At 40.3% G+C, this 20,090-nt stretch overlaps 1 protein-coding gene across 1 annotated transcript in view; it reads right to left on the bottom strand.

Moving 5' to 3' along the window:
* The window catches only part of ACP3 (acid phosphatase 3), a 54,847-nt gene extending 54,351 nt beyond the window's left edge, over nt 1-496 (bottom strand). The window contains exon 1 of the mRNA XM_071090921.1: nt 326-496. Within this exon, the coding sequence (XP_070947022.1) occupies nt 326-445 (120 nt within the window). The 5' untranslated portion in view covers nt 446-496. The remainder of the gene's footprint in view (nt 1-325) is intronic.
* Nucleotides 497-20,090: the final 19,594 nt, after the last annotated feature.

The following is a 20,090-nucleotide window of genomic DNA, read 5'->3' as shown; positions in this document are numbered from 1 at the left end:
CTGTGGCTTCTTCTGGACTGGTGTGGCCGTCAAAAGGAATCTGAATTCAAGGCAGTTGTAAAGTAAGGAAATAAATAACATCAGCAAAAGCAAATAAAAAGCAACCCCTAAAAAACCAGCGACCAAAAAAATCTACCTTTTTGTTAAGACATGTTAGGTCTTCATTAAGAGGAACTTGCAAAACTTGATGATTCACTTTCTGAGTTTGAACAGAGGCTAGTCTCCGGGAAACAATCCAAGGGTAAGATGAAACCTGACGCTTGCCTTATCAGACTTTGCTGGGAACACAGTTTTAAGGAAAAAGCAGTGAGAAAAGTCTACTTACCAAAGTCACAAACTTCAACTCCTTGGCTAGTACACCTCGGTCTAGCCAGAAAAAAAGCAGAAACAAGAAGCCAAGGCTAAGGCTTGCTGCCCTGGCCACGAGGACGGGTGCAGCTCTCATGTTGAGGACAGCTGTTTCTGGCAGGAGTTAGGAGGAACTGCTACCACTTCAAAAGCCTGTAGAGGGGAAGCTATTTAATTAAGGGATTGAAAGGAAGGAGGAGCCACACTCATAAATAGTAAAGTTTCCAGGAAGCGTAGGGCAGGTTTGGTATGTAAATAATGTCATATAATTTTTGAGCTGAGAGAGATCACAGTTTCCCCATTTAAGTTAGGACACCAAGGTCAAGAGTGGGGAAAGCTGTTGATCAAGGTCACAGAGCATGTTAGTACACATTTCTATTCTTGTTTTCAGTTTACTTTTATCATTATTATTATTATTTTTTTGGACGGAGTTTTGCTCTGTCACCCAGGCTGGAGTGCAGTGGCACGATCTTGGCTCACTGCAAAGCCCGCCTCCTGAGTTCAAGCAATTCTCCTGCCTCAGCCTCCTGAGTAGCTGGGATTACAGGCATGCGCCACCACACCTGGCTAATTTTTGTATTTTTAGTAGAGACAGGGTTTCACCATGTTGGTTAGGCTGGTCTCGAACTCCTGACCTCGTAATCCACCTGCCTCAGCCTCCCAAAGTGCTGAGATTACAGGCGTGAGCCACTGTGCCCTGCCAGTTTACTTTTATCTTTTCTTTAGATAGGGTATGATACAGCGTTGGCTTTGTGGCTGTCATTGGGAAAGGGATCTACCCTGACTTTAGAAACCTTAGACCAGTGATTCTTAATCTGTTGGGAGTCCAAAGTTGTAGGACTGAAATCTGGAAGGAAATACAGGTATTGACATATTTAAGGCCTATTTCCATGCCAAATATGGCTACTTTTTCAAAAACTCTCATGTAGCCTATAGAGGTATTTTTAAATTAAAGAAGAAAAGTAAGAGCAAGTTTATTTTGAAAAATTTTAGGCTGGGCATGGTGGCTTACGTCTGTAATCCCAGCACTTTGGGAGGCCGAGGTGGGCAGATCACTTGAGGTCAGGAGTTCAAGACCAGCCTGGCCAGCATGGTGAAACCCCATCTCTACTAAAAATACAAAAAAAAATTAGCCGGGCGTGGTGGCACATGCCTGTAGTCCCAGCTACCTGGGAGACTGAGGCAGGAGAATCACTTGAACCCAGAAGGTGAAGGTTGCAGTAAGCCGAGATTGTGCCACTGCACTCTAGCCTGGGCTACAGAGCAAGACTCCATCTCAAAACGAAACAAACAAACAAAAACAACAACAACAACAACAAAGAAAAATTTTAGTCACACCTTAAGACAAATTGGACATTACCCGTGGCATCTCAAAACTAGGATTGGAGGTCCCTTTCCAAACCTGACAGAGTTTTTTAAGAAAACAAAAAGCCCAAACCTATAATTCTGTATTATTAGTCATCAACTTTGGCCATAAGCCTTACATTTTTAGTGAGTTACACCCTTGCCTCTCCAGCTATGATCTCATTGGGGACACTACAAAATACAATCCAGACTGATGGAACTTTGCTCTCCATTTTCCCCAACCTGTCAGTTCCATCATGGGCTAAAGCAATACAAACTTGAGGTGCACATTGAGATTTTGCAAGATTTGGGGGCAGAGCTACCTGTCATGACATTCCTATCCTAATGGCAGAGGGAGAACAACGGTTTACCCACAACCCATTTCCGGGTACATTGCGCTTACCTGTGGCAGGAGGAGTGTGTTCTTATGTGATCATCGGATGCCCTGGAATGTGGTATATGGGAGAGCTGTTGCTTCTTCTGGTGGTAGGTAACATGTGCAAATAGGCTGGGCACGGTGGCTCACGCCTGTAATCCCAGCACTTTGGGAAGCTGAGGTGGGCAGATCACTTGAGGTCAGGAGTTTGAGACCAGCCTAGCCAACGTGGTGAAACCCCGAATCTACTAAAAATACAAAAATTAGCCAGGCTTGGTGGTGGGCACCTGTAATCCCAGCTACCTGGGAGGCTGGGGCAAGAGAATCACTTGAACTCGGGAGGCTGAGGTTGCAGTGAGCTGAGATCACACCACTGCACTCCAGCCTGGGCAATAGAGTGAGACTCTGTCTAAAAAAAAAAAAAAAAAAAAAGGTGAGAATAATAAATGCTTATGTGATTAGGATTAGACATTCAAGCGAATTTGCAGCCTTCTCTTTGCCATCACATTCTCCACCTGCCAGTCCACACTGTCCATTTTAATGGGTAAGATTTTGAGGAAATGGGTGCAAGAAAAAGGAAATAAAAATTGGAAGGTTTTCCAGTCCAGGGCATACATGAAGTTGATACATTAATCCCTGCTGTGTGCACCAGGCAATCTGAGAAAGGAAGCTCCAGCACCTACATACCATTCACAGGCAAAGTTCTGAACCACATTTCTTAAATTGTGCCAGATGTCTGATTCTGTTGAATGCATTATTTTCTCAGCTATCTGCCTGGGTCCTTGTTCTGTCTCCTTCCTTGCTTCACCCTTGGACTGGTGCTTGGAAGTATTTCAGCAATAGCCTTAGACCTTCCTGATAATGGCTGATTCTCTAATCTACCTATACCATGTTACACTGGTTGGATAAACCCACTTTCTGACCTAAACCCTAATTTTTTCTGTGGTACCGCCTCTGGGTTCCTTTTAGCTTTTCAAGTGAGAATGGCAACATCAACAAAATTTTCTTTGAAAACCAGAAAAAGACTGCTTGAATTGAATACATCTCAACTCAAACTTAATCCAAGTTGAATTAAATGGTTTATACTTCTATCTCAATCATCACCCTCACTTCCACTTTGATCATTGAGTTATAAGGGGAGGAGAAGTATTCAAAGTCATAAATGTAGAGTCTTGAAAAACCTGAACACCATGAAATGGAGTGTAAAAGATCCTCAACTCAGATGAAACCTGTTCTAGAATGTTCTGTGGACCCTTGATCTTTGCACTCAATAAGGTCTTTGCAAAGACATAAGGGTCATCTGGGATAAAAATATGGATATAGTATGTATTAGTCCACTTTCATACTGCTGTGAAGAAATACCTAAGACTCGGTAATTTATAAAGAAAAATAAATTTAATGGACTCAAAGTTCCACATGGCTGGGGAGGCCTCACAATCATGGTGGAAGGTGAGGGAGAAGCAAAGGCACATTTTATATGGCAGCAGGCAAGAGAGTGTGTGCAGGGAAACTGCCCTTTATAAAACCATCAGATTTCACGAGACTTATTCACTATCACAAGAATAGCATGGGAAAAGTCCTCCTCCATGATTCAATTGCTTCCCACCAGGTACCTTTCACGACATTTGGGGATTATGGGAGCTACAATTCAAGACGAGATTTGTGTAGGGACACAGCCAAATCATATCATAGTAACATCAAAAGTGATATTTGAAAAAACATTGGGAAGTCTTTATATAAGAGTGAAGAGTGTCAATAATTTTCCATGATTTGTAGGACTTACTGACTGAATCACTTGTGTTCTCTTGTTGTACTTCTTTCCCTATATGTCAAGTGCTGAACCTCTAATGAACTGTTCTAATGAACAGTTAGAAAGTTCCATAAGTGGAGCAGGTTAGGATTTTTGAAAAGCAGACTCCCAGATAGATATTTGCATGTAGGAAGTTTATTAAGGAGAGCACTCAGGATTAACACCAGTAGCGGGCAGAGAAATAACCAAGGTTGGACAGAGGGAGAAGTTGATTTGTAATGCAATATTGTTGAAGACCTCAGCTGACCCTGTTACAAGTTCTAAAGATGGGAGGGCCTTTCAGAGTTGTCTTGAATTGAGGTAAGAAGTCAGGCCTTTTTTATTAGCCAGTCATTAGATGCAGTCTGCTCCTGGTAGGGAGTATGACCATGGATAAGGCAAAGGTGACTCTCTTCTGCCAAAATAATTCCCAAAGGAGTTGCTAGCTGAGTGATGTCAAACAAATTTCCAAGAGCGGGGAGCAATGAATCCTTGGACAGCGTAACACAGAATCTATGATGATGAACACTTACAGGAAAAAAAAATTGTGATCCTTAGTAGATCACAGTCTATGAAAGCACTAAATGTGCCTCTGACCATAAGAGTCTGAGATCCATCAGTAAGTACATGGCTGTTCACCAGCATCACAGGGAAGACTGTGTTTAACCTGTCTGTCTTCTTATGGCCTTCATAATTGTATTATTTGACTCTCAGGGACTTATGAACTATTGGGCACTCAATAATACTAATTGACCAACTGTCAATATAAAGGCAAATGAAATGACTACGTCATAGCCGTGTTACAATGGGAATTGCTTTGTGGCAAAATTTAATTAATAAGATGGTTTTAGAATAAATGTTCTCGTCCTCTGAAACCATCATTTTGTTGGTTTTTTCTTTTTTTGCCCTCAGCATAAAATAACTATTTTGTTGTTTAGTATTTAGACATACATCCCCCGTAAAACCAAAGATTATATAGTAAGAATGTCATCAACTAAGGTGTGTGTACCTAGGGGATTCATGCAATGGTCTAACACTTTAAAAAGTAGAGAAAGTGTTAAAACTTTTATTTCTGGTTTTTTGTTTTTTGTTTTTTTTTTAACCTAGGAAAGAAAAGAAGGATTTACAATGGAAATTTATTCACAATGGACTGTTTTAAAATGGACTATTATTTGGCCATTAAAAAGGGATCCAAGTACTGATGCCTGCTACAACATGGATGAACTTTTAAAATATTAGGCTAATATTCCTTCTAAAATAGAACACATATTTGTATGATTCCACTTATATTAAATGTTCAGAATAGAAAAATCTTAGGAAACAGCCTAAGATTTTTAAAAGATTGCCTAGGACAGGGGGAAAAGGAGGTGGAGGGTGATGGCTAAGGGGTATGGGGTCTCTTTTTGGGCTGCTAAAAATACTCTAAAATTGATTGTAATGATACTTGAGCAACTCTGAATATACTAAAAACCATTGAATTGTACACTTTAAGTGAATGAGTTTTATGACATCTGAATTATATCTCAATAAAGTTGTTATCTAAATAATTTACCACAAAATAAATATTCCAATATTTAATATAAACATGGTAATAGAAGTATATCCTTAATAAATAAACACATATCTGTTACATATAATACTGATGGAGTCCATGGTTGAACCAGTTTGAACATTACTAAATAAAATTAATAGTAATTATAAAATATAATTTTTATATATATATAAACTTAGAGTATTAAAATTATCTGTTGCTATGAAACAAATGAACACAAACTTAGTGGCTTAAAACAACACACATTTCTTATCTTACCTTTTTCCTGAGTCAGGAGTCTAGGTATAACATAAAAGGACTTTCTGCTCAGAATTTTTCACAAGGCTCCGATCAAGGTGTTAGCCAGACCTGGGATCCTCTCCCAGCTCCTGTAGTTGTTGGCAGGAATCAGTTCCTTGCAAGCTGTTTGAGGTCCCCAGTTCCTAAATTACTGGCTGCTGCGTGGAAGCTGCCTTCAATTCCTCGCTACTTGGGCCCCTCCAAGAGGGCCGTTTGAGTCATCAGAACATGCAAGCTAAGGCAACAGAGAAACTTCAGAGATCATCTTTCCAGGACTTCATAAAATTTATCATGTGTAAGGATTACCCGAAAAGTTTAATAAAATACAGACTCTTCCAGGTCCTCACTTCTGGAAATTCTGATTCAGTGGGTTCAGGTAAGATGAGGAACGGTGTCCCACTAATACTTAATGGTACCTAAGGCAAAAGGCAAAAATCATTAAACCAATCCTGTCATTACATAAAGTTTTGATATGTTGTTTATTATGGATTGTTTAACATTAATTTTTATTTTTCAAAATTTTGCATTAAAATATTCTTTCTTTTGATTATAGGGTTTTTGGTACACCTTAAGTGTTGTGCCCAAGGAGGATGCCTCATTCACCTCACTCTAATTCCCAGCCATGACTCTAAGATTTGGAAGGCTGGAGATAACATATCTTTTTCCTTTTGAGGTGAAATGATCTAACTTTCTCTGATTCTCTCTACAAGGAAATGCAGGCTTGGGTCAGGTGAATCCAGCTTTGGCTGACTGTACTGAGGCACTTAGGACTGAATGGGACTCAGGACTTTTTGTCTATTAGACCAAACAGAGCTGACCTCCAGCTACTCCTTGGACTTACTTGCATAGAGCTAGCCCCCCTCACGCTTCCTGTGTGTAATAAAGCTGCTTTTCTCACAGTCAGGAGGCAAACATTGGCCTATTGCTATTTCACCTTTAATACAGGCTTACAGAATGAACTTACAAAAATATGATGTAATCTCATTTTGTATAAATGTGTATTGAAGAAAAGACAGAATAGAGATGGGCCAATATTTTTAATGGTGATTTTTTTTGGGGGAGGTTGATGGAATTATAGGTGTTTTCATTTTCTTTCTTCTACTTTTCTCTACTTTCCAAATGTCTTATAATGAATAGATATTTTAATTAAAATCAGAAAACAGATTGTAAAATATCTAGCATTAACTTGATGATAATTCTCATTTAAGTGAGTGTAAGAGTTATAGAAGGTGGGCCTAGAAAGCAATTCGCTTCATAACACTGTTCACCTGTCTTCACATGGGCCAGCTCCTAAGCCACTGAAGAGAGAAATTTTTCTTTCTTCTGCTCTAGTTTCTGACCCTGTCCCTCTCCTCTTTTGTTTGATATGTCTTATATTAAAGAGATAACTTCTTGTAGTAGCATGAAAGTACGAGAAAACACAGTAACTATTTAGAAAGTCCTGTTTGTCCTTAAGAACTTCCTACATCAAACCAGGTCAATGGCCTATTAAACATATTCCATCACACTTAGAATAAAATCCAAAGCCTTCCATGGTATATAAGCTTTGCTTATGTCTGGATCCTACAACCTCTTCAACTCCCTCCTATCGGGCTTCTTTTGCTCACTCCATTCTAGCCACACTGATCCCTTATGTCTCAAACGAGCCACATGTGCTCCCACTTGATGCACTTTGCATTGACTGTTCCCTCTGAGGGAACACTCTTCCCTCAGATGGGCTGATTCTCTCACTTCATCTCTTTGGATGGCTTACCTTGAGCACCCCAGTTAAACGAGCAGCTACCCCAGCAATCTCTGTCATATTGTAGCAGGACAAGCCGCAGACAAAACCCCTCAGACACCAAGTTAAAGAAGGAAGGGCTTCATTCGGCTGAGAGCTTCGGTAAGACTCACATCTCCAACAACCCAGCTCCCTGAGTAGGCAATTCCTGTCCTTTTTAAGGGCTTACAACTCTAAGGGGGTCCACATGAGAGGGTCGTGATCGATTGAGCAAGCAGGGGGTACATGACTGGGGGTTGCATGCACTGGTAATTAGAATGGAACAGAACAGGACAGGGATTTTCACAGTGCTTTTCTATACAATGTCTGTAATCTATAGATAACATAACCGATTAGGTCAGGGGTTGATCTTTACCAGGCCCAGGGTGTGGCACCGGGCTGTCTGCTTGTGGATTTCATTTCTGTCTTTCAGTTTTTACTTCTTCTTTCTTTGGAGGCAGAAACTGGGCATAAGACAATATGAGGGGTGATCTCCTCCCTTATTCCCCCTCTTTGAGAATCTCACTCAACAGCGGGAGTTCTCACTTTCATTCTCACTACCTATGTCTTCTTGCAAGACAGATCGATTGATTCATATAGTACACTTGTGCAAAAGCATTTTGGTGAACTAAGGTAGCAGTGAAGCTTTTTATCATTTGAAGAAATACAGGCAGCAAACAAGGGAGCAGTAAGCAGGTTTCTATTACTATTGTAACTCCTATTATAACAGTTTTAAATCTTTTAAATCGTTTTGGAACCATTTTCCAAACATGGCCCTAGGATCAAATCTATGCCACACTTGCATGGGCACATGTGCCAGTTTTGTCATATTTCTAACTATGTCTTCAACTACTTGTCCTTGATCATCTATGTGTAGACATCAATTAGTAAGGTTAAATTTTCTACAGACACTTCCTTCAGCTGCTAGCAGGTAGTCAAGAGCCAATCTATTTTGATAGAGAGCATTTCTCATCTGAGTTTCTTGCCAGGCCAGAATAGTCAAGGCTCTGCCGGTCTTATTAGTGATTATTTCTAAGACAGCTTGTAACTGTATGATTCGGTTGAGCATGTAAAATGGGGTTCATGAGCCATCTTGTGCCCAAGTACCAGGCCTATAATATTGTATGATTCTCTCAGGGGGCCATTCATCATCTTTTTAATTTTTTATAGCTATGCTTCTCTTTTTGTGGGAAGCACCGACAGGGAAGCCCAGGAGTTCGCCTGTCTTTATGGGCAGTAGGAAGAAAGATGGTTTAATAGTGCCACTAACACAACTATCTCCCCACTGGTCAGGTAATTTGGTGTAAGGTCTATGCCCACACATCCAGTATAATCCAGTGGGGGCTGTCTAGTCCCAGTGGGACTCCAGGTGGGTCCACACGGTTTTCAATTTTGGGAATTTACTAAATGGATTTTTCTTAGTGTGGTTTGAACTCCACTAGGTGGCTGTTTTTGTAGTATTATTATAATACAGATTTTGCCCAAGGCAGCTGAGCCTTCCCACAGGAAGTGTGAAGTCCTTCCTTACTCTTGCTATACAGTATTGTCTAGTGATTGAGGCTTTTAGGACCCAGAAGTTATCAGGGTGATTCTTTTGGGCTGAGAATTCATCAGGAACTGGGTCTGTAGGTACTAATTCCCGGGCTTCCCATGCCATTGATCTCCCATTACAGTCCCTCTACATACATAACATGAAGTGACATTGAGAGACTGGGCTACATTCTCAACTAATTGCAAAAACAAATTTCTTGTTTTTCCTGGAATTTCTGGTACTGGCACATTCAGTTTATCACAGAAGGTTTGAAATACTGGCTCTGGAGCGCATTTATAAACTTCTCAAACCACGATACTTACTTGAGGATCCAGTCCAGCCCCACTGATTCCTAGGGGTACAAGCTCCCCTTTTTTCCAGTGAGGATCAAGGGGGTTGGTTACTACTAGTTCTAAGGGGTTACACTGACTACTGGTACAGGAAGGGCCACTTTTCCCTTTCTGAAGGTGGACAGGATCCTTTTAATTTTTTATCCAAGTAGACTAAATGACACAAGACCAGTATCCACATTCATTTCCCACACAGTCCTAATTCACGACAAATGTTCTTATTTTCTGCCATATAGCTTCTTTCCTAACTAAGATAACCACATCCTATCCATAACTTATTACTATTAATGACAGCACAGGCATCAAACTTCAAGGTGACTTGTTAGGGCACCCCTTTTTCTTTTGTTTTGGCTAACACTTTACTCGTATTGTTTATGAGCCCCCACCAGTCCTCAGTCCTTAATCTTATTTCAAAAACTGTGGTCATGGGAGGCTCAGATGGGTCATAACACACATCAGGTTGGTCATTTCCTGGGCTACATACCTTGCATAGAATACATTATACAAACAAGGTGTTTTTTTTTGTTTTTTGTTTTTTTAGAGTCCTGATACACTTTATTTTAATCATAAAATAATAGGACTGTAGGAACTTTGTGTCCTACGTCAGTGACTTGATGTATACACTGGGAACACTCCTCAGTCTGAGGAAGGTCAGTTAAAGTCCTTACTGTACAAGTCCAAATTTTAAGGAAATTGAGTCTCGCGATGAGTTTTCTCATGCTTCGGCTGTGCATGGACCAGTCTGCTTCCGGGTGTGACTGGAGCAGGGCTTGTCATCTTCTTCAGAGTCGCTTTGCAGGGGTTGGCGAAGTTGCTTCCGTACCCGTACAGCTCACCAGTCTACTGATGTTCCAGGATGGTTTTGGAGGTTGGGCCCACTAGAATAAACTGAGTCCAACACCTCTACACAGTTTTGTTCCACTGGGCTCTCTGATACCGGGAGCAAGGTGGCAGGGTTTAGGGTATTGCACACTTCAATGATTATGTGGGGATTTTCACACAGCAAGCTTTGGGACTTGGTTAATCGAGCATTTGTTAATCAATGATGTCCTTTGGTAGTCATTAAAGTTACTACAGCATAGGGGGACTTTATATTCAGTTTTGTCTAAGGATTAGTTTATTTGCTTCTTGTGCTAACAGGGCCGTTGCTGCCAGGGCCCTTAGACATGGGGGCCAGGCTTTGGGAACCCTGTCTAGTTGTTTTGAGAGAGAGGCCACTGGCCTTGGCCAGGGCCCCACAGTCTGGGTTAAAACTCCAATTGCCATTTTTTTTCCTCTCTTTGACACATAGAGGGTAAAGGGTTTTGTCAGGTCAGGTATCCCCAGGGCTGGGGCCAACATGAGTATTTCTTTTAACTTACGAAAAGCTCTTTGCTGTTGGTTGTAATAGATGTAGTTTATTCAATCTACATTTTTATTAACTGTCACCTACCAAAATATTGACTCAAATCTTGCAGCTATTTGATTTCAAGCTTTAAATTGATCTGGTATTTCCTGTGGGACTCCAATTGCATCTAAATAGATGTGAGAGTCGAAAGACCCATAAGGGGCTTCTCTTGCTTTACGATGTCTTATTTGTCCTCCCTCTGGTTGATGAAATGCCAGGGTGAAAGGGATAGCCAACTGGACTAAAGCATAAGTGCCACTCCAGTTATTCAGCACAGTGCCCAGTAAAGGTCCACCACAATAGCATCACGCGTCTGCTCGGGGATGAACAACGGCTGACTGATTGATAAGCTCTTGAAAATTTTTAAGCTCACTGCATCCCTTCAGGTCTCCAACGAATGCTAACTTTCCTCCCTGTTGTGAGAGACATGAAGTGAACTCAGTGTCAGGAGACGGAGGCTGGATGGCTCTCAGGGGCTGACCTGCAGGGTGCTGAACTTTGGGATATAGCAGAGAGAGCTTGGCATGACTTACTACTCCAGGCTGTAGAATCCTAGAAAAGAGCTACTATGCAGCCCACCCCTGGTTGACTGGAGGACCACCTTTATGGAAAGGGGACAATCTGGGTCTGTGGCCTGCTGTGTGCACAAGCATAACAATTGCTTTTGTTTAAGGTGCAGATGAAATATTTGATCCATTCCAACCAGGCATTTGCATCTTGGCATCCTGTCTTAATTACCAAAGTTTGTTTTAAGTCTTTAACTTCTATGGTCCTCTAGTAAAGTGAATGCATTTTGGGAAATTACAAAAACCGGTTGGGGCAGTCCATTCTTGCTCTTTAGTGGTCCACAGAATGTTGGACCAACTACGGCATAAAAGCTCTACACTGGGGAGCAAACTCCTGGTTGACACTGGAGTCTTTATGAAAATTTCCCTGCATTAAATTGTCCTAATTTACTAATGCCCAGTCTGAGGAGAGTCAGGAGGGACAGAGGTACTTTTCTGAAATAAAGATCTGTCTTTGACTTGGCAAGTCCCCACAGGATACAACAAGACAAGCATTAAATGCAATAGTTTGAGGCAAAATTGACTTGGTTATGTTAATAACCAGATGGTCAGCAATAGAGAGAGGAAAGAAGAAAGAGTAATAGACTAGATGAAAAAGTTAAATTTTCTTTAGCTTTAGTTTGGTAAGGTTTTCCCCTGGGACTGTGGCCCATGACTCTGGAGTGGGTGGCGCTTTGACTCAGGTGTGATAAGTCCATCCCTTTTCTGCTGGTGCTGGTTTACTGGAAATTCTAGGGGTGGTACCTGTACTAAAAGTCTTTTAATTTTGAGGGAAAGGAAAGTGGAAGATAAACCAAGTATATAATTTCTAAGAAATTGACCTTTTGTTTTAAATGTGGGGACATTAGCAGTGGACTTTATAGTCCTTGGTGCCTTTCTACTGAGAAATTTCCTTTAGCATCTATTTTTATTAGTTTTCAGACCAAAGAAAGCCAAACATCATTTTATATTTAATAATGCTTCTTGTATGATTTTTATACCAGATAAGCTAAATTTTACCTTTATATTAGTGTGCTACTAATGTTAAACTTAGTTTTAATAAAACTTTGTATACATATTTATTTAATTTTTAATGTCAGACCATAAGGTAAGATTTTTATAGACTCTTTTTAACCTTTTATATTATTTGTTAAAGAGCAGGTTAGTGCTTTAATAAAAACCCATTGTGTTTTTACTTTAATATCCAGTTCACAGAAAAACTGAATGATACCCATTTAACTTTAGCTAATATGTTTACACACAGAATTTTTTTATTTTTATATACAGTTAACATTTTAAAACTTGCTTAAATCTTCAAAACAAAAATTCTTTTAACCTTTTAATGTAGGTAAAAATTTATATTCTTATGCTTCCTTATAATCCTTTTACCAAAGGTACATTTTACTTTCCTTATACACCTCGCACATACACTGTTTTTTCAATAGTTTTACATTCAGGAGGCCTAGTTGCTTTTAAATTATACAACATTTCTTGCATAAATTCTTTTTTATAACTTTTTTTCCTCTTTCACAACTTTTGGAGACAATTCTTTGACCTGCCTCAACTTTCTGACTTATTACAAGTATTTCTTTCTTTAAACAACCAGTTAATTTATTTCAGGACAAGCATTTACCATATAACACCCTTTTTACGTAAGTTCTGCCTCCCCTTTCTCCCCCCTTTTTTTTTTCGAAGATGATAACAATTCTTTTCCAAAGCAAATTTCTTTTATGTCTGTGGATTAGACTGTCTAAGGCCACAAGATTAGAAGTTACTATAATACATGTTACACTGTTAAATTTTAGCAAACTTTACTTTTGTTGAAAACCTTGTAAGTTTGGGTTTTCATTATCGTTTGCTGTTAATAAGAACTTGTTTTATCCAAATTAACTTAGAATTGGTATAGATGGCTTTTTTTTCTTCCTTCAATTACCTCAGAGGAACCCTCAGTCATCCTGTCCTGAAGGGAGTTCCTCCTAGGTCTGGTCAGACCTTTGTCTGGTAATTAAGATTTAAATCTCCTGTTAGGAAACCTGCTGGGGTTAAGGGAATTTTCAGTGGTTAATGTTAAATCATCCTATTTTTTTTTTTTCTTAGGATACTTCTGAACTGGTGAAGTGTGCTCACAATGAGGTTTCCTCTAAAAGTTATTTTTTTACTTTTTTCTGTTAGCAAAGCAGTTGCTGCTACAAATTGAATGCATTTGGGCCATCCACAGGTTACTGGTTAAGGATTTTTGATAGGAAGGCCTCAGTGCTTTCGGGATATGCCCTTGTTTACACTGACAGCAAAGTGGTATTGGAGTGTTGTAGGGTTACAGAGAATACCTTTAATTATCAATTATAGGTTTTAAATTTACCTTGGCTTTTAAAGGAATAGGGTACACTTTTTTTTTTCTTAACTACTTGTGTATCTCTCTCTTTGTTTCTGTCTTTGATTTTCTGTCTCTTTTTCTCTTGGACTTTCCTTTTGCCTCTCTTTCTCTCTCCCTGCCTGTCTCTTTCTCTCTCTCTCTCTTTCCTTGACTTCCTCTTTGTTTCTCTGTCTCTTCCTCTTTCTCTCTCTCTCTGCTGGTCTTTCCTTGCCTCTGCCGGCCACTTATGCTGCTGTTAGACCACTGTGGTGGAGCGGGGGGTCTAAAACCAGCTGCAACCAAATCTCTATGTACGGGAACCGGTCTGGGTGCCCTGGCTTACAAGTTACCTTGTGCCATACCTTTGAAACAAGGGACCTGTCCAGGCTTCTTTCTGATGGCCAACCCACCTCTAATGCTGGCCAGTCTATTTCACGCAAAGTTCTAAGTTTTCTTGGTGTCACAGTAAGGGAGGAGACCACCCCTCATATTGTCTTATGCCCAATTTCTGCCTCCAAAGAAAGAAGAAGTAAAAACTATAAGGCAGAAATGAAATCCATAGGCAGACAGCCCAGTGCCATGCCCTGGGCCTGGTAGCTAAAGATCCACCCCTGACCTAATTGGTTATGTTATCTACAGATTCCAGACATTGTATGGAAGAGCATTGTAAAAATCCCTGTCCTGCTCTTTTCTGTTCTGATTACTGGTGCATGCAGCCTCCAGTTATGTACCCCCTCCTTGCTCAACCGATCATGACCTTCTCATGCGGACCCCCTTAGAGTTGTGAGCCCTTAAAAGGGACAGAAATTGCTCACTTGGGGAGCTCGGCTCTTGAGACAGGAGTCTTGCTGATGCTCCCAGCTGAATAAACCTCTTCCTTCTTTAACTCGGTGTCTGAGGGGTTTTGTCTGCGGCTTGTCCTGTTACATTTCTTGGTTCCCTGACTGGGAAGTGAGGTGACTGGCAGATGGTTGAGGTGGCTTGTTAGGTGGCTTAAGCCTGACCTGTGGAACATTCCTGCGGGGGACTCCAACCAGCCCGAGTGGCAGGTCCTGAGAGCACTCCTGGGTAGGTATTTGCCCTGGTGGGACGCCTCACCAGAGCAATGTGTGCCAGGCCTCCGTGGAGGATCAACACAGTGGCTGAACACCGGGAAGGAACTGGTGCTTGGAATCTGGACATCTGAAACTTGGTAAGACTAATCTTGAAAACTTGCCCACTCCATTTGAGTGGAAGCATGGCCTGATCACCCATGGTGTGCCTTTATAGGCACTTTGGTTTTGGTTTTGACTTGCTTTAATTTGCTTGACAGGACTGGTCTTGGGAACTTGCCTACTCCATTTGAGTGGAAGCGTGGCCTGAACAACCACGGTGTGCCTCTACCAGCACTTTGGTTTTTGTTTTTGACTTGACTTGGATTGCTTGATGCTTTGGTTTTGGTTTTGACCTGTCTTGGATTTCTGGATACTCTGATTTTGGTTTTGATTTTGGTTTGGTGTAGACTGCAAAAGTGTGTGTGTGCCCTTTTTATCCTTTCTTTGTTTTGTGGTGTGCGTGTGGTGTGAGCATGGTGTTTTGTCTCTAAGAAGCATGGGTGAGGCACAAATAAGCCCACCCTACTAGGAACTATGTTGAAAATTTTCAAGAAAGGATTTAAGGGAGACTATGGAGTACTATGACACCAGGAAAACTTAAAACTTTGTGTAAAATAGACTGGCCAGCATTAGAGGTGGGTTGGCCATCAGAAGGAAGTCTGAACAGGTCCCTTGTTTCAAAGGTATGGCACAAGGTAACCTGTAAAGCCAGGGCACCCAGACCCATTCCCATACATAGATGCTTGGTTACAGCTGGTTTTAGATCTCGCCACAGTGGTTGAGAGAACTGCAGCCATAAGTGAGACAGAGAGAGAGAGAGAGAGAAGAGAGAGAGGCAGAGACAGAGGCAAAAGGAAAGTTAGAGAGAGAGACAAAGTCAAAGAGAGAAAGAGAGAGATATACAAGTAGTTAAGAAAAAAAAAGAAGTGTACCCTATTCCTTTAAAAGCCAAGGTAAATTTAAAACCTATAATTGATAATTAAAGGTATCCTCTGTAACCCTACAACACTTCAATACCACTGTGTTGTCAGTGTAAACAAGGGCGTATCCCAAAAGCACTGAGGCCTTCCTATCAAAAATCCTTAACCCAGTAACCCATGGATGGCCCAAATGCATTCAATTTGTAGCAGCAACTGCTTTGCTAACAGAAAAAAAGTAAAAACAAAACAAAACAAAACAAAAAAAACCAAAAAAACTTTTAGAGGAAACCTCAATGTGAGGTTCAGTTCAGAACTATACTAAATCAAAAAAGCAAAAAAGTAGTTTACTAACTCGAAAACATTAAAGTATGGGGCTTTTCTGTTAGAAAAAGAAAGGAAAAAAGGGGGGGCAGAATTTATATAAAAAGAGTATTATATGGTAAATTCTTGTCCTGAAATAAATTAACTGGTTGTTTAAAGAAATAAATATTTGTAATAATTCAGAAAGTTAAAGCATGTCAAAGAATTGTCTGTGAAAGTCATGAAAGAGAAAAATGTTATAAAAAAAGAATTTATGCAAGAAATGTTGTATAACTTAAAAGTAACTAGGTCTCCTGAATGTAAAACTAAACACACACACACACACACACACACACACACACACACAAAAACAAAAACAAAAACTGTTTATGTGCAAGGTGCATAAGAAAAGTACAATATACCCTTGGTAAAAGAATTATAAGGATGCATAAGAATATAAATTTTTACCTGCATTAAAAGTTTAAAGATATGTATATTTTGTTTTAAAGGTTTAATCAAGTTTTAAAGTGTTAATTGGAAAGAAAATTCTGTGTGTAAACATTGGCTAAAGTTAAAGAGGTATCATCCAGTTTTTCTGTAAACTGGACTTTACAATACGAGCAAAACAGGTTTCTCTTAAAGCACCAACCTGCTCTTTAGCAGAAATTATAAAAGGTTAAAAAGAGTCTATAGAATCTTACCTTATGGTCAAACATTAAAAATCGGATAAATATGTCTACAAGGTTTTATTAAAATTAGGTTTAACATTAACAACACACTAATATAAAGGTAAAGTTTAGCTTATTTGGTATAAAAATCATACAAAATGCATTGTTAAATATAAAATGGTATTTGGGTTTCTTTGGTTTGAAAACTAATAAAAATAGGTGCTAAAGGAAATTTCTCGGTAAAAAGGCACCAAGGACTATAAAGTCTACTGCTAATGTCTCCACATTTAAAACAAAAGGTCAATTTCTTAAAAATTATATACTTGGTTTATTTTCCACTTTCCTTTCCCTCAAAAACTAAAAGACTTTTAGCACCTGTACCACCCCTAGAATTTCCGCAAACCACCACCAGCCTGAAGATCACGTTCTCATCAAAGGGTGAAAAGAAGAAAAACTCGAGCCAGCCTAGGAAGGAACCTACTTTGCGCTGCTAACAACCAAGGCTGCTGTTTGTACAGCAAAAAAGAATGGACTCATCATACCTGAGTCGAGAAAGCGCCACCCTCTCCAGAGTTGTGGGCCATAGTCCCAGGGGAAAACCCTACCAAACTAAAGCTAAAGAAAATTTCACTCTTTTCATCTTTCTATTACTCTTTCTTCTTTCCTTGTTCTATTGCTGACCAACTAGTTATTAACAAAACCAAGTCAATTTCACCTCAAACTATTGCATTTAACGCTTGCTTTGTTATACCCTGTGGAGACTTGCCAAGTCAAAGACAGCTTTCTACTTCAGAAAACTACTTCTGTGCCTCCTGACTCTCCTCAGACTGGGCATTAGTAAACTAGGACCATTTAATCCAGGGAGATTTTGATAAAGACCCCAGTGCCAACCAGGAATCTTGCACCCCAATGTAGAGCTTTTATGCCGTATTGGTCCAACATTCTGTGGACCACTAAAGAGCAAGGATGGACTGCCCCAACCAGTTTTTCTAATTTCTTAAAATCATACATTCATTTTACTAGAGGATCATAGAAGTTAAAGACTTAAAACAAACTTTAGCAATAAAGACAGGATACCAAGATGCAAATGCCTGGTTAAAAATGGATCAAATATTCCATCTTCATATTAAACAAAAGCAATTGTTATGCTCGTGCACATGGCAGGTCACAGGCCCAGATTGTGCCCCTTCCACTAAGGTAGTCTTTCAGCTGACCAGGCGTAGGCTGCGTGGTAACTCTTTTCCAGGATTCTACAGACTGGAATAATAAGTCGTGCCAAGCTCTCTCTGCTATATCCCAAAGTCCGACACACTGCGGGTCAGCCCCCGAGGGCCATCCAGCTTCCGTCTCCCAACACTAAGTTCACTTCGCGTCTCTCACAACAGGGAGGAAACTTAGCATTCCTTGGAGACCTGAAGGGATGCGATGAGCTTAAGAATTTTCAAGAGCTTATCAATCAGTCAGCCCTTGTTCATCCCTGAGCGGCTGTGTGATCATATTGTGGGCGACCTTTACTGGGCACTCTACCGAATAACTAGAGTGGCACTAGTGCTTTAGTCCATTTGGCTATCCCTTTCGCCCTGGCATTTCATCAACCAGAGGGAGAAAAAAGTAAGACATTGTAAAGCGAGAGAAGCCCCTTATGGGTCTTTCGACTCTCACATCTATTTAGATGCAATTGGAGCCCCGCAAGGAATACCAGATCAATTTAAAGCTTGAAATCAAATAGCTACAGGATTTAAGTCAATATTTTAGTGGGTGACAGTTAATAAAAACGTAGATGAGATATACTACGTCTGTTACAACCAACAGCAACAAGCTCTTCATGAATTAAAAGAAAAGCTCATGTCAGCCCCAGCCTTGGGGATACCTGACCTGACAAAACCCTTTACACCTTATGTGTCAGAAAAACAAAAATGGCAGTTGGAGTTTTAACCCCAACTGTAGGGCCCTGGCCAAGGCCAGTGGCCTATCTCTCAAAACAACTAGACAGGGTTTCCAAAGCCTGGCCCCCAGGTCCCCGGGCCCTGGCAGCAATGGCCCTGTTAGCACAAGAAGCAGATAATCTTACTCTTGAGCAAAACCTAAACCTAAAGTCTCCCCATGCTGTGGTGACTTTAATAAATACCAAAAGACATCATTAGCTAACGAATGCTAGACTAACTAGATACCAAAGCTTGCTCTGTGAAAATCCCCACATAACCATTGAAGTTTACAACACCCTGCCACCTTGCTCCCGGTATCAGAGAGCCCAGTTCAATATAACTGTGTAGAGGTATTGGACTCAGTTTATTCTAGTGGGCCCAACCTCTGAGACCATCCTTAAACATCAGTAGACTGGGAGCTGTACGTGCATGGCAGCAGCTTCACCACCCCTGCAAAGTGACTCTGAAGAAGACGACAAGCCCTGCTCCAGTCATACTCGGAAGCTGACTGGTCCATGCATGGCTGAAGCATGAGAAAACTCATCACAGGACTCATTTTCCTTAAAATTTGGACTTGCACAGTAAGGACTTCAAGTGACCTTCCTCAGACTGAGAAGTGTTCCCAGTATATACATGAAGTCACTGAGGTAGGACAAAAGGTTGCTATGGTCCTGTGATTTTATAGTTATTATAAGTGTACTGGAACTCTCAAAAAAACTTGTTTGTATAATGTTACTCTATATAAGGTTTGTAGCCCAGGAAATGACCAACCTGATGTGTGCTATGACCCATCTGAGCCTCCCATGACCACAGTTTTTAAAATAAGATTAAGAACTGAAGACTGGTGGAGGCTCATAAATGATACGAGTGAAGTGTTAGCCAAAATAGAAAAAAAAAAGAGGTGCCCAAACAAGTTACCTTAAAATTTGATGCCTGTGCTGTCATTAATTGTAATAAGTTATGAATAGGATGTGGTTCTCTTAATTAGGAAAGAGGATATATGGCAGAAAATAAGGACATTTATCATGAATTAGGATTGTGTGAAAATAAATGTAGATACTGGTCTTGTGTCATTTAGGCTACTTGAATAATAATAAAAAAAAAATTCCTGTCCACCTTCAGCAAGGGAAAAGGGGCCCTTCCTGTACCAGTGGTCAGTGTAACCCCTTAGATCTAGTAATAACCAACCCCCTTAATCCTCGCTAGAAAAAGGGGAATATGTAACCCTAAAAATTGATGGAGCTGGACTGGATCTTCAAGTAAGTATCGTGGTTTGAGAAAAAGTTTATAAACGCTCTCCTGAGCCAGTATTGCAGACCTTCCATGATAAACTGAATGTGCCAGTACCAGAAATTCCAGGAAAAACAAGAAATTTGTTTTGGCAATTAGCTGAGCATGTAGCCCAGTCTCTCAATGTCACTCCATGTTATGTATGTAGAAACTATAATAGGAGATCAATGGCCATAGGAAGCCTGAGAATTAGTACCTACAGACCCAGTTCCTGATGAATTCTCGGCCCAAAAGAATCACCCTGATCACTTCTAGGTCCTAAAAGCCTCAATCATTAGAC

Source organism: Macaca nemestrina, chromosome 2 (genome assembly GCF_043159975.1).
Source record: "Macaca nemestrina isolate mMacNem1 chromosome 2, mMacNem.hap1, whole genome shotgun sequence".
NCBI lineage: Eukaryota > Metazoa > Chordata > Mammalia > Primates > Cercopithecidae > Macaca > Macaca nemestrina.
Note: the sequence above shows the minus strand (reverse complement) of the source record. Positions and strands in the feature narration are given on the sequence as shown.